Raw genomic sequence first — 27,302 nt, 5'->3', positions numbered from 1 at the left:
AACCTTTGTTACCGACAAGGGTGATGCAACTTTTTTTGAGGAGTGCCTTAGGCTAAAATAGATACAATAATAGAAATAATTAGAATTTTCTTTCTCTGCTTCCTTTAGGCCAGCATACCAAGGGGTCACAAGGGCATGGCCTATTGGTCTGCCGATATGAGGGAGGGGTGGGCAGAATATATATATTTAAGGCATAGGTCTTGGAACGCCACATTCACAAGTCTCCTCCAGCTTACAATGGCACCACACTTAAGCATCCTACTGCTGGCAGCTCTCTGTGTAGGATCAGGTAAGGGACATCATTAATATTATGATTATTTTTTTTCTGGGGAATTTTTCCAATTTTTAATACATTAAATAATAAAAAATAAACTTTTTTTAGCAACAAGCAATTTATAGAAACAAGATACTTGCAATGCCCTTTGAGATGACTGCAGTGCAGTACCATTGCATTGGTATCCTTCTCAATGGCTGCAAGCATGCTGTAGTCTGGGGTTGGAAGAGAGAGCCCTTAGGTCCTCCTCCATTTATTTCTTTTGCCTCTACCCCCAGGCATTACCAACATCCCCCAGTTACATCCAGGCCCGGACTGGGACAAAAAATAGGCCCGGGCATTTTAATTTGGGCAGCCCAATCCCCGGGGGAAGTAGGGCGGAGATGTGGGGCGGGCGTTCGCGGGGTGGTTGGTGACCAGATATTCATTCTGAGAGGTGTGTAGTCTGGTAAATTCTGTGCTTACCCGGATAGCTAATTAAACCCTACCATGTAAACTAAAATATAAAAAATTATATTAATTATATAAATGCAGCAATCTTAAAGAATTAAATTCTTAATCCATAAACAATACATATACACAAAAAAGATGCGCAAAAACTAAAACTAATTACGTGACCAGTGACCAACAAGTGAATGAAATGATCACATAAGTGAATAAATAATTAAACCCAATAATTATAATTCATTGATTAGGGTGCAAAAAACCTATGTGTATCAAAAATGAATTAATTAATATAGTGAATGATAAATAATTCAAAAAACTAAATGTGACATAAAACTAGGTTTTTTGCACCCTAATCAATGATCTATAATTATTGGGTTTAATTATTTATTCACTTATGTGATCATTTCATTCACTTGTACACGGACAGCTCCAGACCAGTACACAGCCCCAAACCAGTGATAGACAGCCCCAAACCAGTAATAGACAGCCCCAGACCAGTACACAGTCCCAGACAAGTAATAGACAGTCCCAGACCAGTACACAGTCCCAGACCAGTACACAGTCCCAGACCAGTACACAGTCCCAGACCAGTACACAGTTCCAGAACAGTACACAGTCCCAGACCAGTAATAGACAGCCCCAGACCAGTACACAGTCCCAGACCAGTACATGGGCAGTCCCAGACCAGTACACGGGCAGCCCCAGACCAGTAATAGACAGCCCCAGACCAGTAATAGCCAGCCCCAGACCAGTACACAGTCCCAGACCAGTAATAGACAGCCCCAGACCAGTATAAGCCCCAGACCAGTAATAGACAGCCCCAGACCAGTACACAGTCCCAGACCAGTAATAGACAGCCCCAGACCAGTACACAGTCCCAGACCAGTAATAGACAGCCCCAGACCAGTACACAGCCCCAGACAAGTAATAGACAGCCCCAAACCAGTACACAGCCCCAGACCAGTAATAGACAGCCCCAGACCAGTACACAGCCCCAGACCAGTACACAGCCCCAGACCAGTAAGGTAGAAAGCCCCAATCCACTCCCTTTCCCCGCCTCTACAGAGCGGGATGTAACAAACTGGAACATGTTTTTTTTTCAGTGTGCTCACCTTCCTCCCTGTGCAGCCATCAGTGTCCCTGCCGGTGTTAGGAGAGAGGCTGTCGCCGTCTCTGTAGTGATCGAATATATGTATTAATATTGGGTGTATAGATAATTAATAAGTACTCTTCCGCAGCAACCCAATTCTTCCAGAGAGATGCACTTTATTGACTTCCAACACAGAACAAAGTCCAAAGTCCACAGATGACAAAGAAATCTGACAGAGGAGATATAATTCAGAACCCCATGTCTTAGGTCCGAGTGTGCATACACAGGCAAGCCTCACTCATACACAGACGAGCCTCACTCTCATACAAAGACAAGCCTCACTCACCCAAACCTATAGACTGAATGCTGTGTTATATACACTAAATGTTGAATGGCTGAGCAATTTGATTGGCCTTTCAATTTAGGACTTTGAGTCTTTCAAACAGACAACAACCCCCAGCCGTGAACAGCCGTGAACCACCCCAATTTGCACTCCCGCATATCAACATCAACAAGTCCCCTTTAGATATGTGTATACCACCTGAACACCCTTTTGAATACCTTTTGGAATACCTACATTCCTGCATATCAACAAGCCCCCCTGATAAATTAGCCCCACAGGAGGGAGCCTCCGCTAGGCCAACCCAAAACACTCCCTGATCCCATTGTTACCCCCTCAGGTCTAATTACCATCAATAAATATTTCTTCTATGGTCCTTTAAACAACGTACCCTTTGAAATGTTCAATTAGGTTAACAGCCCATACCTCACATACCTAGGTAGACTTGCATGAGACTAACGCATCAAAGGGTTTTCAGCTGTCCCCTTGATATGTTAAAATTCAGTTGGACAATGCAACTGGATTTCTGGTCAGCATGGCACTCCAATACAATATTATACATAAATTGGCCAACATATTACAACATATACCCCCACTTGGGTCGGTTCTATCTACTAGAACTGACCCATAAATCAAACAACAAAAAATATCATTACGATTTAAGGTACTGGATGCTTTACAATGGCTCATATAAAATATGAAGTTGAAACTGGTTACATCTCTCTTCGCCAGCCTCTAAAATATCCCCATGAAACAGTTATTAGATAATATAACTTTTAGACCATGACTGGAAAAGGAAAGGTCTTTTTCATCCATATATGTCATAGCCTTTAGCATATTATAAACAACTGAATCAACAAAGTTTCAAATCATGACTAGAGTGATGAATTTCACTCACCCCTCTTATAAATTTAGGAAAACCACCCAACATACTATAATTTATGCTATGCCAAGCCATTGTGCAGCATCTCACCTTAGATGTCAAATATATTGATCAATACGCATTATGTAATATGTACAGATGTTATGAAAATTATTTTAGGTTAAAATGCCTCTTTTTGGTTTTAAGATAAAGTTCAAGAAATAAAACAAACAAAAATAAAAAATTAAAAGCAAAATATATCAGGAAAAGGGAGAAAAATTAAAAATTAGGGCGTTGAAGAAAAAAGAAAAAAAAGGTCCATTGCTTGATGAATTTCGAGAGAGTCCATGAATGCTTTATAATTCCTTGTTGTCTATTCAGCATTTCTCCCATAATTCTTCCACACTATTCAATTTCAGACTTCTGCTATTCACATGCAAGCATCTTCAGACGTCCCTGAAAAACAAAACTCTCCAACAAAACTAATTAGCAAGGTCCTTAAACATTGTTTGAAGTTAAAACAAAACACTATTTACACGTTTACAGTTTGGAGCTAATTCACCCCCACTGCTAGAGAAGTGTCATTTGCATTCAAAAACAGATCTGGAGAATATACATCTTGTACATTCATGACACCCTGTATCCCCTTCAACTGCTCTAATAATGTATCACGTTCCCCTCTCATCTTGTCATACTCAATTTTCAGCTGGTCATATTTGTGTTTTAACTGAGAAAACGGTATCCAAGTCTTTGACCTTTTCTTATTATTATTTTGGTCAGCTCTGTTTTTCATATTAATATCACCTATGTTTGACCCGGTGTGTCCTCTCTGGGTGTCATCATAGGATATTATCTTCTGATCTTTATGTTCAGTATTTGTCCTAAACAATGTGGCTAAATCAACTTTGACAGCCTGCTCATTTGACTTTCTCCATAAATGGTCTGCTCTCAACAATATGTCTTTTAAATCATGAGGATTTGGGGTAACTAATAAAACATTTTGTTTGATATCTTCATGCAACGCATCTAGAAACATACTCATATGTATCAAGCCCCCACGCTCAAATGCAAGATTATTACCGACCAATAATTCCATAATAGTTGCTATCCTGTGTGACAATTCATAGGGAGATTCATTTTGCATTTGTTGGATCTTCCCATGAATAGTAACATCAGAACGTACACCATACAAAACACATAATAATTCCAGTAATATGTCCCTTGTCCTCAGAGGCTGAATACAGATTTGTTTAATTCTCATCCAAAGACCACTTCCTAAAGAATGTTGCAAAACTCTTTCTAAGTCAGATGGGTTGTGATTGTACATATCTCTGACTTGCTGCACGTCACAAAACCATTTTAAAAATCTGTTTAAATCATGGTATGGAACTATTCCTATTTCTTTAAGAATTGCGTCTAATAATTTTGGTTTCAATGGCTTCATTACAAGCTGAACTTCACCTGTATTATTATTATTGTTATAAACTGTGGTGGTCACAGTGGGTGCAGCTGGTAATGAATTATCAGATTTAATATGAGGTTCTGTTTGCTGCAGATTGCTGAATCCAAGATTTGATGCATATCTGCATTCCTGAGATCTCTTCTCTAATTCCATAATTCTTAATTTTAATCTCTCATTTTCCTCTGATAATTCATCACAACGTTTAGATTTCTCAAGTAAAGCTTCTCCAATGGTAACCGCATGCAATTTTAAATTTACTGTCTCGGTGTCTGATTGGTTTTGTAACCTCTCACAAACATTGTTGCTATTATCAACTGCCTTCTGTAACTGGGTAATTTCCTCAACCTTATAATTCAAAGAACTTTCCATTGTTAGACAGCAAGATAACAAGCCCTGTATAATACAACCTTTTCTTTTACTTTCTGACATTTTGCTATCAAAAACATTTTTCTCTAAAAATTCCTTCATCATTGTCCACGTCTGCTTACATTTTTCTGGAATTTCATAAGGACCGCCATGGCGCTTAATACATTTTAATACCCATCTGTTAACTTTATCAGAACTGACACTAGCTTCACACTGAGTAAGCATTTTGACTATATTACTAAAAATTTAAAAAAGAGGAAATATTTTACTCACCGCATTAGTTACTCCTTCAGCTTCCAGTTCAGGTCTTCTGGTACACGGCACAGTCCTTTTTTGTTGTTATTTCCAGTCTCCAAAGAATAATTCTGGGGTTCCCAACTTGTTTAAATTTGTAGATCAGACTCTCTTATGTCACAACCAGACATTAGAGTCACAGCACAGCTCTTGGTTCTTCATCAGACTTCTGTCCAACTCACAGGATTGTTGTCACCACCGACTTCTGTTACTAAGTCCGAAAATGCTCTTCTGGTCACATGAACGGCACCAGTGTATTGATCGAATATATGTATTAATATTGGGTGTATAGATAATTAATAAGTACTCTTCCGCAGCAACCCAATTCTTCCAGAGAGATGCACTTTATTGACTTCCAACACAGAACAAAGTCCAAAGTCCACAGATGACAAAGAAATCTGACAGAGGAGATATAATTCAGAACCCCATGTCTTAGGTCCGAGTGTGCATACACAGGCAAGCCTCACTCATACACAGACGAGCCTCACTCTCATACAAAGACAAGCCTCACTCACCCAAACCTATAGACTGAATGCTGTGTTATATACACTAAATGTTGAATGGCTGAGCAATTTGATTGGCCTTTCAATTTAGGACTTTGAGTCTTTCAAACAGACAACAACCCCCAGCCGTGAACAGCCGTGAACCACCCCAATTTGCACTCCCGCATATCAACATCAACAAGACCCCTTTAAATATGTGTATACCACCTGAACACCCTTTTGAATACCTTTTGGAATACCTACATTCCTGCATATCAACAAGCCCCCCTGATAAATTAGCCCCACAGGAGGGAGCCTCCGCTAGGCCAACCCAAAACACTCCCTGATCCCATTGTTACCCCCTCAGGTCTAATTACCATCAATAAATATTTCTTCTATGGTCCTTTAAACAACGTACCCTTTGAAATGTTCAATTAGGTTAACAGCCCATACCTCACATACCTAGGTAGACTTGCATGAGACTAACGCATCAAAGGGTTTTCAGCTGTCCCCTTGATATGTTAAAATTCAGTTGGACAATGCAACTGGATTTCTGGTCAGCATGGCACTCCAATACAATATTATACATAAATTGGCCAACATATTACAACAGTCTCCTCGAGTGCAGCCATAGCTCCAGTGTGCCCAGTCCACGAGGTGTCTGTCCAGTGCAGGTGCTTCCTGCATGTCACAGGAGCCTTCTCTCCCACCTCCTTCTGCACCTCGTAAGTGTGCTGGTGCCCGGCCCTGCTGTAGGAAAGCCTGTATAGCAGGAGGTGAGCGGCGGCCGCAGTCTGTGTTAACCCTGTCAGGACCACGGTCGTCGCTTACCTCCCGCCGTGCGGCCCAGTCATCAAGAAGCTGCTCCTAAAAAACGCGGCCCAGGGACAGCGGCCCACCGGGCAAACGCCCGGTGTGCCCTATGGCCAGTCCGGGCCTGGTTACATCCCATTGCCTCTCAGCATCTCCTCCAAGCCTACCACCTCTATGCCCTTTTCCTTTCCATCCGCTCTGGACCCCTCTATAGCTCTACCTACCCCAACTTGCCCCTCTCCTACTTAGTTGGAACTGAATATGAATATGGAATATGATTTTCCCCCACACCCCACCTTCACACTTGCAGCTGGTTGTCTTTTGTGCTAAAAATGGCCTTACACCTGTTGAATTTTGTTAGAAAATAGTCCTATTTAGAACGTTTGCTCAGTTAGAGAGGGACGATTCGACAATTGGTTTTGACCAAGCAAGCAAAACAAATTAAAGGGCAAGGATGGAAAATCTTTGTAGAATCTAATGGGAACACATTTCTAATTGTTTACTCAGAATGCTAATTTGTAGTCCTGTGAGCCTCCAGGTAATTGACCAAATCTGGTCTCCAAAATAGTATATCTTTGCAAATGATCAGCTGCTAACGTTACGCATGTCTCATAACCATGCAAAATAGTTCAACCAAATTGTACACACGCTGCTCTTATCAAAATAAAAAATAAGAAATTTCCACTAAAATATTAAAATATTAATAAAGTGATATTGTGCCTAACATATACTGTACGAAATCTATAACTATTAATATACTATATACTATATGTTAATGTGCAATAAATTTCAATGAATGAATAAATAGGTAAAAGTGCTCCAATAAGCCTATGCATTTCAAATATTCCACAAAGCTTGTGCAATTTTAAAACATTAATAGATAATTCAACACAAACATCCATGCGATTTAGTGTTGCATCCAAGCATATCAGTACTGCATCTATGCAATATGGTGTCAGTGCAATGCTCGAACAATAAAAAGTTAAGAAATACAAAAAAACGCATCCATGCGATTTGGTGCTACATCCATGTGATTCTATTCAATTCAGTGCTGTGTTGCTGTGCAATGATTAAATTAACAGTCCGATTTAGTTTTGCATCCATGCATTTCAGTGCTGCATCTATGCAATATGGTATTAGTGCAATGTTCAAACAATAAAAAGTTAAAAAATACGAAAAAACGCATCCATGCGATTTGGTGTTGCATCCATGTGATTCTATGCAATTCAGTGCTGTGTTGCTGTGCAATGATCAAATTAACAGTCCACAGATCTTCCACAATCCATTCATGTGTTATGGTGAACACAAACTAAAGTGCTGTGCGCTCATACAAGTGCTCCACCCCTAGGTGATAGCCACTCACCTTAGGGCGTGCGACCTTGCAATTAAGCTTGGTCAGAATGCGCCTTAGAACCTCTCTGGGTTCGATGTTATATGCAGGGTCCTGGATAGATTTGCACTGATGCCTCTGTTCCTCACAGCAGTCCAGTTTGTACCTCAATATATCAACATAAAAAGGACTTCATGGTGCAGTATGTACTAAATTTATTAAAATCATAAACAAATTCCGCAATGGGTGCTCACAGTAACAAGGCGCTTAAGGGCACCACACTAAAACAGCAGAGACGAACGGGCAACAGCGGCCGGTATGGTGTGGCGTGCTAATCTGTCCCAACAGGTTGTATGTATAACGTTCCGTCCTGTCCCCTTCCCCTACGCGTGTTCGATACAAGGGGTATTTCGTATCAGGGTCACCCCCTGATGAAGATACGAAATCCTATTACTATAGGCCTGCCGGTAGGGACTGACTTGACAGGATGCCAACCACATCTGTCCCACAAGAGCGAAGGGTTCTACTTACACACGGTAGCTGCTCTCCTTTTCCTGTTCCTTTTTATTTTTAGGGTCCCTAGTGCCCAATTTTTTTTTGCTTTGCACTAGATCTGTTCTCCTTTGAGTCTCATGCCATAGGGCCAGGGCCATCTTTAATATTGATTGGACCCCGGGCAAATATTTTCTTGGACCCCCGCTCTGAGACATACAGTAATTAGCAGCTAGACTCATAATGAGTTTACTGCAGCAGACCAGGCAGCGATTGCAATTGGTTGCCAGAGGTTACAGCATATCATTACCACTCACTGACTGGTTGCTAGAGGTTACAGCATATCATTACCACTCGCTGACTGGTTGCTAGAGGTTAAAGCACATCATCACCGCTCACTGATTAGTTGCTAGAGGTTACAGCACATCATTTCTGCTTGCTAATTGATTGCTAGAGGTTACTGCACATCCTTACCACTCATTGATTGGTTGCTAGAGGTTACAGATCATTACTGCTCACTGATTGGTTTCTAGAAATTACTGCAAATTATTATTTCTCACTGGTTGCTAGAGGTTATTGTACATCATTACTTCTGCATCAAGTTGTGAGTGTGGCCAAACTGCACTCACATTGAGGGGTGTTCTATCTACAGAGTGCAGGATTGAGGGTCACACTACATAAGAAGTGTATAATTAAAAAGAGCAGAACTCCAGCGGGCAGTGCAGGGCTGAAGGAGGCAGGTAGCGCAGGCCCAGGACCCCCAACAATGTCAGGGCCCTGGGCAGATACCCCTTTTGCCCCACGTTTTTTTTTTTTTTTTGCAGCAAGGGTGGAGGGGGGGGGGGGGGGTTTGATGGAAGGGTGAGATGAAGGAATGGTGTGTTGTGGACGTCTCTTATTTGAGATCACTGAGGCACGAAATTCGGGAGGGGGTTGTGGGAGGGATGGGGGGTGAAGTACATCTGGGTAGAGGGAGGGAAGGATGGTTTGGTTGCAGAGTTGGGGTTAATACGGTCACAAAACAAGCCCCCAGGGCGTACCAAGATAGGTTGGGGGGGGGGAGGGTGGGAGTACACAAGGGCAAGGGAACACAAGGGGTTAAAATCAAAATAATTAAAAAGAAAATCCACATTACACAGGACCCAAAGTTGGGGAGTAAAAAAATTAATAAGGTTTATAGTATGTTGAGATACACAAATATAGTTTGGTTACACCAAATAACGGAGTTAGAGGAGGGAACTAGTGATATAGGAACGAGTGCACAAAAAATAGACACTTTAGAGAGGGTGAACAGGATAGAGGGGTTAGGAACACTTTCTTTTTTATTTTAGCAGGGGCTGTATTTCCTTTAAATGTCATTTAACATCGTAGGTGTTAGTTCATGGAACGTTAGGGGTATGGGCGACCCTGTTAAGAGAGCAATGATATTTGCTGAGTTGGAGTCTCATGGCTCGGGGCTGGTGTGCCTCCAGGAGACCCACCTGACTAGTGAGACCATACCACTAGTCAGGAATAGGAAACTCCAGGCCCAGTTCCACTCAGTATACTCGTCCTATTCAAGGGGGGTTAGTATTTCGATCAAAAAAGGTATAACGTTTTTTTGTAAAGATGTTAAGATTGACACACTAGGCTGTTATGTGTTTCTGTACTGCCTCATAGAGGGCTACCCATTTATCATAGCTAATTTGTATATTCCTCTGCCTTCCAAATTGGAAATCCTATATCATTTATTGGAGTATGTGGAGGATAAAGCTGATGTCCCGATTATAATAGTGGGAGACTTCAATATGGTCCTCGACGGTTGCCTGGATAGGTTTCCGCCTAGGCCCAGGTCGATAGGAGTGTCTGGGGGGCGGTTGGCCCAGTTTCTGGAGGAGGTTGGGTGGTGTGACCTTTGGAGAGCCCGGAACCCAGGGGCCCGGAGGTATTCTTGCTTCTCAGAGTCACACCACACACTCTCTAGGATTGACTTAGCGATCGGTAACGGGGAGGCGCAGTCCCTCGTGACCAAGATAGAATATCAGCAGAGGGGGATCTCAGACCACTCACCTCTAACGCTGAAAATAAAGCTACACGCTAGATACACCCACAGGGCTTGGGCGCTAAATCCGGCTTGGCTGGAGATTATGGGCAGAACAGAAGATATCTCTGGGAAAATAGAGGAGTTCATTGAAAAAAACCAGGGTACAGCGTCGGAGGGGGTGGTCTGGGACTCCCTAAAAGCATTCTTGAGGGGGGTGCTTATACAACAGGTAGCACGGGCCAAGAAACAATCAAAAGCGAATAGCGAGCAAATTAGAGACGAGGCGTCAAATCTGGAGAGGCAGTATATTAAGGACCCAAACCCGGAGAACCAGGCGCAATGGCTAAAAAAGCAACAGGAATATAGGATGGACACAATTAGGAAGGCCGAGAACAAAAGACTGCTTCAGAAACAGAGGCACTTTGGAGAGGGGGAGAGAGTGGGCCGAACGTTGGCAATGTTGGTCAACACCAACACCTCCTCACCATCACTACCTACGATTAGGACTCCTAATGGAAAAAACTCATTTGACCCTCAGGAAGTCAAGGAAGCATTTTTTAACTACTATAAGGATTTATATAAGTCACAGGGTAGGCTAGAACAAAAGGTAGCGGAAAGCTTCCTAGTGAATGCTAAATTGCTGACTCTCTCGGAACCAGATAGGGCTGGCCTAGAATCCCCTATAACCCTTGAAGAATTAAAACAAGCAGTAGCAGACATGCCTAACCAAAAATCTCCAGGCCCGGATGGATTGCCTTTGGAAATTTATAAACACTTTGGGGCAGCACTGCTCCCATCTCTTTTGAAAACATTGAATTGGGCAATTATAGAGGGAAGGCTGCCCTCCTCGATGCTAGAGGCCAACATAGTACTGATACCGAAAGAGGGGAAAGACCACCTCGATGTATCATCATATAGGCCAATTTCATTGCTCTGTTCCGACGTAAAAATCCTAGCCAAAATAATGGCAACTAGACTAAATAAATGTATCTCGGGTTTGGTACACCCAGACCAGTCGGGATTTATTCCGAATAGGTCTGTCAGCATAAACATTAGACGGATGTACTTATGTCTCCAATCTCCAACAGAGGAAAACGCCTCTAGGGCAGTACTATCCTTGGATATTGCCAAGGCGTTCGATAGTATGGAGTGGGACTACCTCTGGTGGGTATTGGAGAGATTTGGGTTCGGCCCTACGTTCATAAGATGGGTGAAAACTCTATACTCTCACCCAAGAGCTAGAGTAAAGATAAACAACGAATTTTCTGAATGGATGCCTCTTGAGAGAGGGACAAGACAGGGGTGTCCATTGTCACCCCTGTTGTTTGCCCTGGCTATGGAACCGTTAGCGGAAGTAATTAGAACAGCAACTGGACTGCAGGGGTTTAAGAGAAGTAATGGGGAGGATAGGATAGCGTTGTTTGCAGATGACGTGCTACTATTTTTGGGAGACACTGGTCCATCATTAGAAAAAGCGATGCAGCTGGTGGAAAGGTTTGGTAACCTATCAGGACTGGTAGTAAATTGGGGTAAGTCCACGCTCCTACCCATAAACTCATCTGTTAGTGTCCCAATTGGCTGTACGCCTCGGCTAAAAATGGCCGAGAAAATGAGGTATCTGGGAATAATGGTATCTAGTGACCCCCACCATTACATTGATGATAACTTGGCCCCCCTGCTGGAAAAATTCAAAAGAAAAAGCGATATCTGGGGAAAACTACCCCTATCTGTGGCAGGTAGAATCAACCTAATTAAAATGATATGGTTGCCACAGCTTCTGCATGTACTCTATAATTCCCCAGTCTGGATCGGGAAGAAATGGTTTTTAAAAATCAATACCTTGTTCAGAGAACTAATCTGGAGGAAAGGGCAGGCAAGGATCAGCTTGCAGACACTACAGCGTCCTACCAGGGAGGGAGGACTGGCAGTCCCCCAACCATACAACTACTTCCTGGCTGCCCAGTTGCAACATATAAGGGGATGCGAGACCAGGGGTTGGAAAGACACTAGCGGAGAAATCATGCTACAAAATTGCCCACATAAGACTCTGATGGAGGCACTGGAGGCCGGGTCACTGCAGGACGGGCCTCCAACAAGTAGACTAGTAAACAAAGTCTGGCAGTCGACTAAGCAGATTATGGACTATAGAGGGTTCACCGAATTCTCACCCATATGGCAAAATAAATTTTTGCAGGAACTGATGACCCTGGGGAAAAATAGGTTCTGGGAACTTAAAGGAATTAGTAGGTTGTCTCAACTATATGGAGACAATAACATGTTAAAGTCCTTTATTGAGCTCAGGACCGAGTATGGGATTCCCCAAAAAACATTTTACTATTACCTACAGGTTAGGCACGCCTTGGACAGCCAATTCAGGAATTGCCTACCCGTGTGGTGCAAGGTTTCTCTCCTTGAAAGCATCGCCAAAACAAATAGCGCCAAGGGTCTGATAGCAAAGACATACGGACAGCTGGTTGAAAAGCTACTTACTCCACAGTCGTCTATGAGAGTTAGGGCAGGGTGGGAGACAGATGTGGGGGAGATTACAGATTACCAGTGGGCGAAGCTATTGGAGTATTGCCCGTTGGTGTCTGTTTCTCCATCGCAACAGGCCTCGCACCTTTTTTTGTTGCATAGAGCCTACTACACCCCAAAAAGACTACATAAATTTGGTAGCAGGCTAGATGATAAATGCCCCAGGTGCTTGGATACAGGAGATCTTATCCATATGATGTGGAGATGCCCAAAACTAGCAAGGTATTGGAGAGAGATAATCAAGATCATAGAAACTAGGTGGAAAATCAAACTAGTATTGGAGGCCAGGGTATGTATCCTTGGCCTGATAAGTGAAAACATAGGGTCTACCAGTACTAATATCGCCGTGTGGAGATGCCTCTACCAAGCTAGGAAGAGGATAGCTCAGTCCTGGCTCTCTGCTATACCCCCAACTCCGGTAGACTGGGTTGAAGCAATGAATAAATTGGTGTGGGCAGAAAGGACAACATATATTAGAAGGGGCAGCCTTGGCAAATTCGTAAAGATATGGAGCCCATGGCTAGAGTGGCTTGGTGTTCCCCCTTAAAAATTTAGAGGAAGCTAAATGATAAACTGCACTGATGTGAATGTGGTAATAGAATAGGAAAAATACTAGTTGGATCTAAGATACCCTGGGTATTCTTATTATTTGGGGGAGGAGGGGGGAGGGTAACTCCGATTGGGTCATGGGTGGGAGGGAGAAAGGTGGACGATAGGGGCGGGGAGGGTGGGGGAATAGAGGGGGGAGTGAAAAAAGGGCGAAAAACTAATGCAACTGGGGTTTTTTCTTCACTTAGTCATGAGGGTGCTTATTTGTTATCAATTTAAATAATTTTTGTAAAACGGTATGTCTCGGGCTTGTACATTGTACACTAAAATTAACTAAGAAAAATACAAAATCAGAAGGGGAAAGTGTATACCACAATGATGTGAACTGGTGAAGGCGTCAGACAAATGAACGTTAATCTGATTCAGCCCTCTACTGACTTACGCTGAAGTGGTTTAAAAAAAAAAAAAAAAAAAAAAAAAGATGATCCTGCATAGGGCATTGGTGTGCACAGCCTATAGCATTAGGGTGCGCACCCCAGAGCACAAACACACATATAGTATTGCAGTAGAGCAGAGATTGGTGTCAGTAGGGCAGTGCATGGTGTCAGTTGTTTTTATTTTTATTATTTAAAAATATTTTTTACAATTTAATTCTGTTAATTTAGTTTTTTCAGGAGTCCCATTGGGGGCTGTGGTGAAATATCAGGGGTCTAAACAGAGAGAATGGGACAAAGGAAGACAGAGCTTCCCCAGTTCGTTTCTCTGCAGCCTCAGCTGCACTTGAAGGGGAACTGCTCTTTGCTGAGCGGCTTCCTGTTCATTCACAAACTGAAAACATAGTAAACATAGTGTGCTATGCTTCAGTTAAGAATGAACACAGGAGCGAACGCATTCATCCTGAAACATCCCCTGCAGCAGCCAGCAGGAGAGGAGAGGACGGGGAGACGGGGGGGTGCCAAGAATCAGGGGAAATCGGCAACGCACAGGGTGATTAGGTCGTGCCCAGGCACACCCTGTGCGCACGCCTATGCCATAGGGTATTTTTCAATGGTTCTGACACTTTACTAATATGCAGTTATATTATGCTGTTTCTTTCTCAATTATATGTACTGTGCTGTTTAACAGTTCTAATGTGTGTACCTCTCCACTTACCCCATACTTGTATGGGCTGCATCCTGTTTTGTCCCCTTTTCTTTCGGGGATAATTCTTACTTGTCCTCTACCTTTGTATGCTTACTTTCCTCTTTACTAAAACTTTTGAACAAGAAAAAAAATGTTAGGTGCATGCACTTGTCAAAGTTTATTTCGGAAGTAGAACTTTCCTTCTATGATAATGGAGACATTGACATGGAACTTGAATGAAAAGCCATTAGAAATGAATCAATCCCATGAAGGGATCATCAAATGGGTCAGATGAGAGATTTTTATACTTTCTATTATGAACGAAATTCTACAATGATTATTAAATGTACCATGCCTGATTTTATATTGGAATTTTTACTGGTCCTGATATACTCATCCTTGGGATTTACCTGACCACTGTGCTGCTTCTACAATGTATAAATAAAAAATAAGAAGAAAAATAATAAAAAGATGGATTATAAAACAATTTATTATATTTAACATGTTATAACATATAGGGCTACGTTTACAAAACTTTTTTTCTGTTGTTTTGGTGCTTTTTTCATTGATACAAATTCAAAAGCACTCACAATACATTTTATATCAGATCTGTATATAGTAATAGTATATAGTGATATTATATCTCTATTAACCGCTTCAGCCCTGGAAGATTTTACCCCCTTCCTGACCAGAGCACTTTTTGCGATTCGGCACTAGGACGCTTTAACTGACAATTGCGCGGTCGTGCGACTTTGCACCCAAACAAAATTGATGTCCTTTTATTCCCACAAATAGAGCTTTCTGATCACCTCTGCGTTTTTTTTGTTTTTTTTTTTGCGCTATAAACAAAAAAAGACCGACAATTTTGAAAAAAAACACAACAATATTTTGACTTTTTGCATTAATAAATATCACCCAAAAATATATAAAAAAACAATTTTTTCCCTCAGTTTAGGCCGATATGTAATCTTCTACATGTTTTTGGTAGAAAAAAAAAAAATCGCAATAAGCGTATATTGATTGGTTTGCACAAAAGTTATAGCGTCTACAAAATAGGGGATAGTTTTATGGCATTTTTGTTATTAATTTTTTTTTTTTTACTAGTAATGACGGCGATCAGCGATTTTTATCGGAACTGCGACATTATGGCGGACACGTCGGACAATTTTGACACATTTTTGGGACCCCTAGTGGCCAAATCAGGAAGCGACGTAGCATGACGGCGATTCGCGCAGCCGAGTCATGTTGCCGCAGTACAACTGCGTCGGCTGGTCGGCAATAAAGAATAAAGTTAGAAAAAAAAAAATTACAACCCATAAACAGAACTCTGCACCTTTGGCAAGTAAAAAGTTACGTAAAATCCTCACAACATTATATATTTTGGGAACACAGAGGACCCATAGAATAAAAAGATGGAAAATATCATTTTTATATTGTTACACAATATTTGTGCAATTGTTTAGCAAATCTATATTTTTCAGGAACAATAACAAGATCTCTCCAGAAAAAAAAACTAATTAGGACTTTAAAGGTGACAATATTTTTCAAATTAAATATGAAACATTAAAATATTTTTTTTATTATGCCTATTAAAATTTGACAATAAAATTCATCAAACATGGTTTTCCAGAGTTACATAGCACACTATACATATGTACATGTCAGAACATAGTGTACATGCACCATTTAACTATTTTATTGTAAATAAAGAAGGAGAAATGAGGTATCCACATCCATCGTGTTTCACAGGTCAACTTCCTCTTCTTCAGGAAAGAAAGGAAAAAAGAATTTCCCCCTATCTATAACATAAGCTATTTCCCAATATTACATCATGAATACAACAATACCTAAGTTGTGATCACACAACCTACCTGTAACAAAAGCAACATGTTCACATATACTACCACCATATAAAAGAAAGACAGAGAAAACATCACCAGAGGTAGTTGGATCCAGGAGTTCAGCATTAAACCCTTCCATGGTCTAAGGGAGTGTGGGGAGGGGGGGGGGGCAATATTAATTTAGGAAACAGGCAGATAGCTCTGATTGAAATGCACCCCCACTACAACGGAATACATTTCTATCATAGTGGATTATTAAATACCATTGGGGATGGGCCGCCCCCCCCCCCCCAGTTCAGTTCGCACCAGAACATGCAAACAGGCAAAAAGTTCTAGCGAACATGCAAACCCCACAACAAAGTCTAGGGGACACGAACATGAAAAATCAAAAGTGTTCCCTTTAAAGTGGTTGTAAACCCTTACAGACCACTTTTACCTACAGGTAAGCCTAGATTAAGGTTTACCTGTGGATGCAAGAAATATCTCCTAAGCCTAGATGGTTTAGGAGATATTTCCAAAAGACAGGCGCACTGAGCGTGCCATCTCTAACGGCGTTCATGCCGTTCATGCTCATGCGCGGGAGTGACGTCATCACGGCTCCGGCCAATCACAGCACCGGAGTCGCGATACCCGGAAGGAAGATGGACGCTTCGTAGCAGTGGGGACAGCGGTGACATCGCAGGCTCCCTTGTCAGGTAAGTGACACATAATGGGCTACAATCGTTTTTAAAGGAGCAGTTATTTTAATGATGCCTAAAGTGAAACAATAAAAATGAAATATTCCTTTTAAATATCATGTCTGGGGGGTTCCCTCAGTCTGCCTGTAAAGTGGCGCATCTGTGCGATGTATAGAACATGTTGCAGCAGAAATGACATTTCGAAAGGAAAAGAAATGTCTTTTTAACTTGCTCGCAGCTGTAATGTATTGCCAGCTCCCGGCAAAACAGATTAAAAAAATGAAAAAAAAAAGTCATGGAGTCCCCCCTCCAGTCCATATCAAGCCCTTCGGGTCTAATATGGATTTTAAGGAGAACCTCATGCCAAAAAACAAAAAAAACGGCGTGGGGTCCCCCCCAAATCCATACCAGACCCTTATCTGAGCATGCAGCCTGGCAGGTCAGGAAAAGGGAGGGACGAGCGAGCGTCCCCCTCCTGAACCATACAAGGCCACATACCCTCAATATGAGGGGGTGGGTGCTATGCGCCCCCCCACCCCAAAGCACCATGTTGATAGGGTCAAGGGCCTCTTCTCTGCTGACTGCTCTCTCTTTACTTTGACAGCTCTTATATAGACAAGGCCACCTTCTGATGCCGTACAGGCAGCCTTATATAGTGTGGGGCGTGGACTTAGCCTCTAAGCCATGATTGGCCAAAGGCACCCTGCCTTTGGCCAATCATGGCTCTCACTGTACACCGCACTGTGATTGGCCAAAGCATACAGGTCAGGTGCATGCTTTGGCCAATCAGCAGCCCTCGATGCACTGCAATCTCACAGTGCATTATGGGCCCAATTTGGACATTTTCACTTAGGGGTGTACTGACTTTTGTTGCCAGCGGTTTAGACATTAATGGCTATGTTTTGAGTTATTTTGAGGGGACAGCAAATTTACACTGTTATACAAGCTGTACACTCACTACTTTACATTGTAGCAAAGTGTCATTTCTTCAGTGTTGTCACATGAAAAGATAGAATAAAAGATTTACAAAAATTTGAGGGGTGTACTCACTTTTGTGAGATACTGTATATAGATATAGATATATTTTTTCTTTATTTTTTTTTCTTTATACTCTTAAAGATATTAATAGTAATGTGGCATCAATTCCAAATCTATGTGATATAAAAAAAGCTTAACAAACTTCATTTGGTTGCATATTAGTGAAGATCGTACATAATTAAAGACATACTTGGAACAAATTGTTACCAGACTTAACACAATCTGTTTGGTTGGTTACTTTCTGATAGGGATGTCACATAAAGAGTAATATAGATATCCCAGTAATGAATTAGCCAACAAACTGAGACTGAACAGCAAAATAGGATCCATATAATTAAGATTACTATCTATATAACAATATAAATAGTCCCAAGTAAAGGAACTTACCCCATTATCCCGTTTTGTGAGTCCTCACCGCCAACAAAATATTCTGCCTTCCTCCAGCCTGATGCCACATAGAGGGCATACCATTTTTATATTCCCCCCCACACACTTTATCTAGATGTTTTGGTGCCAAAATGTCACCTACATGATGACTTCACCATGCACGCATGCACAATGACGTCACAACACCGCGACACAATGTGACAAAGAAAAGACATGTGGGATATCGTCGAGCTTTTAAAGGAGGGAGAGGGAGAAGATGGGGGCAGTGTAAGTGGGGGCTGCATGCAAAGGTCAGAGCTAAAGAGGGGTGAAAGTGAGATGTGGATGGGGAATGCAGAGGTAAGCAGCTGTGGAAGAATGCTGAACTCTGCTCTCTGTATGCAGTGCACCCCAAACTCTGCATGTAACCCCCCCCCCCAAACTTTACACTCGACATGTAATGCACGCCTGTTATTTAATTCCTCTTTAAGACCATCCTACTGTCATAGAAACGTGACCACACCCAGTATTTGATGCAGTTTGGAGGGTGTGTGTGGGTGGGCGGGGGGTTGTGGTTTTGGGGGGGTCGTGGCTGAGTTCATCCACCTATTTACTGGGAAAAAAAGCCCTGACCATGACATATTACACACTATTATACTATATTCTTCAGTTCACTGCAGCACGCAGCTGGCGCACTTTGTGATCGATGTGTCCTTTGGACTCACCTAATCACAGATTGGGGCCAATCACAGAGGCCCTTTAACCGCGTGATCAGCTGTGTCCAATCACAGCTGATCACAATGTAAACATACTTGATGGTTATTGACATTCCTTTCCTTGCACTTTCACAGTGCGGGGAGAGGAGAGCCGGTAACCAGCAAGTGTGAAAGGGGACATCTGCACTGATCATCAGGGCACTGATCAGGGTCCTGATGATCAGTGCAGCCCCAACATTGCCCATCAGTGCTGCTAATCAGTGCTCATCAGTGCCACCTCATCAGTGCCCATCAATGCAGCCTATCGGTGCCCATCAGTGCTGCCTATCAGTGCCCATCAGTGCTGTCAATCAGTGCCCATCAGTGCAGCCTATCAGTGCCCATCAGTGCTGTCAATCAGTGCCCATCAGTGCAGGCTATCAGTGCTGTCAATCAGTGCCCATCAGTGCAGCCTATCAGTGCCCATCAGTGCAGCCTATCAGTGCTGTCAACCAGTGCAGCCTATCAATTCCCAATCAGTGCAGCCTATCAGTGCCCATAAGTGTCGCCTTTTAGTGCCCATCAGTGCTGCCAATCAGTGCTTATCAGTGAAGGAGAAAAATTACCTGTTTGCTAAATTTTATAACAAACTAAGAAAAAAGTTTTTTATTTTCTCTCAAAATGTTTTTTTTTTTTTTTATTTATTTAGCAAAAAATAAAAAACCCAGCGGTGATTAAATAACACCAAAAGAAAGCTCTATTTGTGGGAAACAAATTATAAAAACTTCATATGGATACAGTGTTGCATGACCGCACAATTTTTATTCAAAGTGCAACAGCGCTGAAAGCTGAGAATTTGCCTGGGCAGGAAGGGGGTGAAAGTGCTCGGTAGTGGTTCAGAAAGGCTAATCTAAAAAGCCTAAATAACCCACCCCAACACCACATACATAGTGGCGGATCCATCCAGACCTCCACTAAGTGTTATCTGTAAGATTTTTTTTTTGTTCTAGACATAATATATCATTGAGTTATTCTATCGAAGAAAGAGAAATATGAGAAAAGGAAGGAAAACCATTATATTGATGAAAGCAGTGGTGTACTCATCGGCTTTTATTAGTATAAATGTAGAAGTTTTATCTGCTTTTATTTAAAGATGGAGTCACACCTTAAATTGTTCTTTTCCAGCCTATTCCCTGCAATGTTACACATGCACTCAACAAACCAGCAACAGCAACTGCAAGACAGCGACGACCTGCCCCTCCGGAAATGGCTACTGCCAGACGGCTGTAGGAACTGCTTCAGCAGGTAAGACTTCTTAACAAAACATTACTCATCCGGCCATTAAAGACTTTATCTACATATCTACTTCAGCCAACCACCTTGTGAATCTCCAATGGTTAGATGGTAAAAGCCATCCAGGATCTTGGTTTTCACAGTTTCACACACCATACTCCCCCCCCGCACCTAATTTTATCTGGAATTATGTGAAGAGCAGGGATCTTGGTCCAAATATTTCATGGATTGTACACCATGGTCATTCTGAATCCTGCCTACTACATGTGGAGGACAATAAGATCCCTCACCATGATCTAGATGTGCTAGGGCTCTGACATTTTGCAGGTTTATAGATGGATATCTTAGTAATATGCATGCCAGTTTTTGTTTTTGTAGGAGTAGGTGTCATGCTGGACAAAGTTGAATACCGAGCCTTGATTAGGTTCCTCCATCTTCAAGGGAAGTCTGCCCAAAAAATCCATGAAGAGATGTCAGCTGTGTATGGATGAAAGCTGGGTATATCTATATGATGCTGAGACTAAAGAAATGAGTAAAACATGGATACATGTGTAGTAGACATGAGTAATTCGTTTAGTTTCCGAATTCGTTTTATAACAAATTTTGACATTTCGGAATTTTGACATTTCGGAATTTCGGAAATTTTGACATTTCGGAATTTCGACATTTCGGAATTTCGACATTTCGAAATGTCGGAAATTTAAATTGTTGGAAATTGGAACATTTCGGAAATTGGAACATTTTGGAAATTGGAATTCGGAAATTAGAAATTTCGGAAATTAGAAATTTCATAAATTTAAAAATTCTAAAATTTTGAAATTTGGAAATCCAAGAATAAGAATGAAAATCTGAAAATTTGAAAACCCGAAAATATGAAATAATAACTAACTAATAATAGATATTAAATTATAGGTATTGGAATTTCCTTTCAAATTTGGCCGTTAGTGAACATAACGAGTACAAATTTATCCGAAGTTACGAATTATCTGAAATAACGAATGTTAAATCGAAACAAATGGAACGTAACGATCTAATAATAATAATAAATAACAATAATAATAATAATAATAAAACCTTTTTATTATTATTATGTGTTATTAATTTGTTCCATTCCATTTGTTTAGATGCAGCATTCGTTATTTCGGATAATTCGTAACTTCAGACAAATTTGTATTTGTTACGTTCACTAACAGCCAAATTTGAAAGGAAATTCCAATACCTATAATTTAATAGTTAGTTATTATTTCGAATTGTACTGATTTTCTTTCTTTTTCTCAGATTTTCGAATTTTCGGATTTTCGAATTTCCGAAAGTTCGAAATTCAGAAATCCGAAAATTCGATATTCGGAAATTCGAAAATCAGAATTTTCGGTTTTCCGAAAAAAGCAAAAAAACTAAAACGAAAGACTTTTTCGGCAGTGCACATGTCTAATGTGTAGCAATACCCCTGAAGCAGCTGCTTTTTGTATGTTCAGTCCCTTACTCTGTCTCACAACCCCAATAACAGCCTCAGCCCCCTCTGGCACACTTGGCAATAGTGTAAGTGCAATGACCAATGAGAAACACACGTTATAATAAAACACAGAAATTTTCTTTACTGCAATATTTCTGTGAAAGAATAACAGACAATAACAGTATATATTCAAGTCATCAACTGGAGAGCAATAACTGAGATTAAGAGCAATATAGCTCCCAATCCTATATTCAAGCTGCTCTCAGGGGATTCCAAACCTGAGAATGTCCCAGAGAGCAGAGGCACACTTAAATGGCAAATGAAGCACAATATAACACTTTAAAATCAGATCGCTTACCTTTACTCAGGTTGGCTCTACGAGTCCAGGCAGGAGGAGAGCAGAAGAATGACTTTCTTTGTGTCAGGTCTCTCTCTTCTGTCTCCTGACACCACAGGCCCAACTTTAAACACTTTATTCAAATCAACAAGTAACGACTTAACTTCCTAGATAAACTGTCCCACACACCCAATGCATATCAAAGATAAAACTTTGTCTTCAGCTAGCCAGTTTCGTTGGTGCACTTAAACTCCTGGATAGCAGGGCCAAACAACATAACTTGCCCGGATTAAGTGAAGCAGGCAGGATCTTTCTCAGCAAGGTGAGAGGACAATTATGTCTGTATACAGTGTCCCAGAAATGGATAGCCTTATCCTTTATCCCTGTGGCACTACAAGTGCCAGCAAGATGACGACCAGCAATGATGTCTATATACAGTGTCCATTTAACTCCTTCTGTGGCGCAGTGTCCCTGTTTTCTGCAAATGGGCAAAAAGCCCTCTCACCACATTCTGCGATCAAGGCCCATACGAACGCTCTGAAACAGGCAGGCTCCTCCTGGCGACCCGACTGGTCACCTCAGACTGGAACCATAGCTACCAACTGTCACTGATTTCGAGGGACTGTCCCTGATTTGGAGCAATGTCCCTTTGTCCCTCTTTCCTCCTCATTTGTCCCTCATTTTGGTCTGATCCTCATAGTTGTATATAGAATGTACTTTTTATCTTTCAAAAAGTGTTTCCCAGTACTAAACCTTTCATCCAATTTCTAAATTGCTGCATTTGTACATTTTAAGAGCCAATATAAAGGAATAGTAGTAGTAAAAAAAAAAAAGTCCTTCTGGATTTAATGAACCATTTTTTGGTTAATTTTCCTCTAAGGGGGTGTGGCAGAGGGCGTGTCCTATGCCTTCATACATTTGTTAGTAGGTGTCCCTCATTCTCATCTCAAAATTTTGGGAGGTATGCTGGAACGCTTCACCGTCGGTGCAGGTGTGCCTGGATATGCACCTGTGATCCCCCTCTCTCAGGCTGGATGTCCCAACAGGTGGCGGAGGTCTGAATCATGCGGGGAGATCACCTGAGAGACAGCTACTCTCCTTCAGGTCTGATCTCTTTCCCTGCCTCGTGCTGACTGAGAACTTCCTCAGGAATTAAAATGGAGTCTTTACTTTCCTTCCCACAGAGAATGCTGGTCTCGGTAGTTCCTGTCACTATACAAGGCTCTGTGCTGGAACTTCATATTCCAGAGTCCTTTCCAGCTGCTTCCTGCAACTTGTTAAAGTCCCTCTGATTGGCTCCTGTCATTTCTCCTACAATTAACTCTCCTTTTCCTGCCAATAGGGACACAGGGGAGGCTGCAGAGTGAACAGCTCTGTGTGAGTCAGCGAGGAGAGGGAGGGGGGAAAGAAACTCCTCATAGCTGCAGACACTCTGAACTTTTTCTGGTCAGCTTATTTGTGGTAATGTAAGTCTTGGGCTGCAGCACCCGCTACACATGCTTCATCACCCCTACCAAAAAGGCTAAGGTGCAACATTCATCCATTAATCACGGCTCGGTATTCAATTTCTCTTTCATGACACCTACTCCATTTCTCTTGACTCTAACTATAATTCACCACGACCTACAAAAACAAGAACTTATTGGGCTCCCCTCGTAGCAATGTATTGCATAGAGCTGACCTTGAGGTCAAATCAAGTCAGTCCCTTAAAGTGGTTATAAACCCTTTTAAGTGACTTTTACCTATAGGTAAGCCAAGAATAAGGCTTACTTATAGGTAGAGGAACATCTCCTAAACGGCGCACGTTTAGGAGATATTTCCTCTACCTATAGGTAAGCCTTTCACTTGTAGTGCGCCGATGTCCTCATTGGCGCATGAGCTGTGAAGAAACGGACCACTGTGCCTTCTCTTCCCCCAGCGTGTGCCGTGACTGACGGCTCCCGCGTGCATGCGCAGGAGTGACGTCATGTGACTCCGGCCAGTCAAAGAGTCCGCGGCCCCGGAAGGAAGAGGGGCAAAGATGGACACAGCCAGTACAGGGGACAGCAAGGGCTTCGTTTGCAGGTAAGTGTGATATAATGGGCTAGTATGCAATGCATACTAGCCCATTATGCTTTTAATTTGCAGGCTTTGCGGGGAGCAAAAGAGGAAGTAAAACCCATTGGGGTTTACTTCCTCTTTGAGGGCCAGTTCACACTAGGAATCACACAGGAATGGCCTGCGTGTTCCTGCGCGATTCACTTGTGGCTCAATGTGGTGCAATTTGAGCCCCTTCATTTCGAATAGGCTCAAATCGCACTGGACCACACACTACTGCACTACTTGAGCTACTTTTGGAAACGCACTGCCATTGGATTGGCTGGTACTTCTGTAATTTGTGATCCGGTGGAGGCAAACACACTGCGCTTGTGACCTACATCTGGGGTGTCGTTGACTTAACATTGCTGCAGATGGCAACTGCTGTGCATTTTGAACGTGGTGCAGGAAAAGAAATGTGGGCATCCTGTAGCACTTTTTAGTGTGAACGGGGCCTTAAAATTCTGCACACTCTGAAGGCACCCCATTGTAAAAAAAAATGTAACTAATAGTTTTAAGTAGCAGCATCTACACATATAGGACACCTAATGCCCCGTACACACGGTCGGACATTGATCGAACATTCTGACAACAAAATCCTAGGATTTTCTCCGACGGATGTTGGCTCAAACTTGTCTTGCATACACACGGTCACACAAAGTTGTCGGAAAATCCGATTGTTCCTGAACGCGGTGACGTAAAACATGTACGTCGGGACTATAGAAGGGGCAATAGCCAATAGCTTTCGTCTCTTAATTTATTCTGAGCATGCGTGGCACTTTGTCCGTCGGATTTGTCTACACACGATCGGAATTTAAAGGATCAGATTTTGTTGTCGGAAAATTTTATAGCCTGCTCTTAAACTTTGTGTGTCGGAAATTCCGATGGAAAAAGTCTGATGGAGCCCACACACGGTCGGAATTTCCGACAACAAGCTCTGATCGCACATATTCCGTCGGAAAGTCCGACCGTGTGTACGGGACATTACATTAGAGGTGATTTGTTAGGTACACCACAGCACCTGCTGTACCGCTATTTTTTTTTTAATTTTTCAATTTTCCGAAATTTCTGAATTTGGAAATTCGAATATTCGAAATTTCATAAATTTTAAAATTCAAAAATTTGGACATTTTGAAAATCCAAGAATAAGAATGAAAATCTGAAAATTCAAAAGAATGAAAATCTGAAAATTTGAAAACTCAAAAATCTGAAATAATAATAATAAATATTAAATGATAGGTATTGGAATTTCCTTTCAAATTTGGCTGTTAGTAAACGTAACGAGTACGAATTTATCTGAAGTTACGAATTATCTGAAATTAACGAATGCCGAACAGCCAAATTTGAAAGGAAATTCCAATACCTATCATTTAATAGTTAGTTATTATTTCGAATTGTACTTCTTTTTTCTGATTTTCAAATTTTTGAAAATCATTAAAATTCAAAATTCAGAGATTTGAAAATCGGAATTTTCGTTTTAACGAATTTCCGAAAAAAAGCAAAAAAACGAAAATGAAATTTTTTTTTGTCAGTGCACATGTCTATGTACCGCCCTATACACCAATGCTGCCCTATACAAGCCTATGAAAATGCAAATGCAGCTGAAGCAAATCAGAAGGTTAACTGCAGGTGATAAATGAAAAATAAAATACTGCGCTAACAATCAAAGTGTACAAAAGCAGCGACTACAGTGTTATACAGCACAATCAGATAAAATAGTAAAAAAGTCGCGCTAGTAATGTGATAAGAGCAGCAAAATGAATGCCTCAAATAAATCTTATTAAAAATAAAACTCAAAGCAAAAGAGTGATAATAAATAACCATAAACCAAATTTGTGAGCGCAAAGAAATGTCCATACAATCAGTGCACAGTATAAAAGGAAAAATATAAACGTAATATTCCCAAAAAATAGTCCATATATTGAAAAGTGTATTAAGCAAAACCAAGAAAAATTATCCCCAAGTGACAGGTGAAAAAAATCTTGTTGAAGTGAATGGGGTGCGTAGATGAAACCTCCACCTTCAAAAAATTCTGCTACTTACCAGAGGATGTTGGTCCCTTGTTATAGGGGACCTCACTGAGCGGACGGCTGTAACCTCAGCCAGGGATCTTAGAGACAGGCACTGGATGGCGTCACGTCCAAAGGAACCCTCTCCATAGGCCACAGCAGGATGGTATATTACAGTAAAAAACACAAGATGCTCCACATAGCATAAAACCTTTAACATTTATTGAATAAAAGAAAGCCAAATGTACACTTACAAATCGGCAGATATAAATCAGCAAAAGGAAAAGCCGGCCGGCTCCAGAACAGCCCGTAACTTCCGGGACTAGATGTGTGGCGGTGTCGTCAGGACGTAGCTCCTCCTTCTTAACTGCAGGTCTAATGCACATGTCAGTGAATTCTAAATGATCTCAGAAGCATCTCAAACTGATGTCGAAAGCGTCCTACATTTACCCATGGAAGCTCTTTGACACAGTTCAGGAACCTATAGCGAGTCTTAGATGGTAGGGGGGCTAGCTGGACTTACACAGTAAAAGTCAAGATTGAACATACATTCAGGTGCTGGATCTATTGATGATTGGAACATATGGATTTCACCAAAGGTTTCCTCATCATATGCTTAGATTGGATTGGCCTGGTTTGTGACATGCACACTTTAAGAGGTACAAAGTCTCTCAGTGATAAGAGGTTACATAGTCCTGGTTCCAGGTTTCATCCAGGGAAAATATTATATTAGAGTTTAAAGAATGTTCCATATGTTTTCTCTCTGTAGGTGGAATAACTGCAACTGTGATTACCAAGACGTGTGAAACCAGCTGCTCACCTGCCACTGTCACCGTTAGTGGGGCTGTAGGCACCGTGTCCTGCTGCACCACTGACCTGTGCAACGTCAGCGGAGCCATCAGCATCAAGTCCAGCTATGCCGCCATTGTCCTGGTGATGGGAATCATCCTGATGTTCTTCAGTGACTCCCTTCTCTAATATATGATGTGAGGTAACAGATTGTCCAACCCACATCAATAAAAATGTTGTAACAAAA

At 41.6% G+C, this 27,302-nt stretch overlaps 1 protein-coding gene across 1 annotated transcript; it reads left to right on the top strand.

The window, feature by feature from the left end:
- The first annotated feature begins 207 nt into the window (after window positions 1-207).
- Window positions 208-27,302, top strand: LOC141144071 (lymphocyte antigen 6E-like). The gene is made up of 3 exons (XM_073629430.1): window positions 208-289; window positions 20,284-20,403; window positions 27,036-27,302. The coding sequence occupies exons 1-3, from the start codon at window positions 238-240 to the stop codon at window positions 27,242-27,244; spliced, it is 381 nt and encodes a 126-aa protein (XP_073485531.1). The 5' UTR covers window positions 208-237; the 3' UTR covers window positions 27,245-27,302.

Source organism: Aquarana catesbeiana, linkage group LG05, assembly GCF_042186555.1.
Source record: "Aquarana catesbeiana isolate 2022-GZ linkage group LG05, ASM4218655v1, whole genome shotgun sequence".
In the NCBI taxonomy this organism is placed as follows: Eukaryota; Metazoa; Chordata; class Amphibia; order Anura; family Ranidae; genus Aquarana; species Aquarana catesbeiana.
Note: the sequence above shows the minus strand (reverse complement) of the source record. Positions and strands in the feature narration are given on the sequence as shown.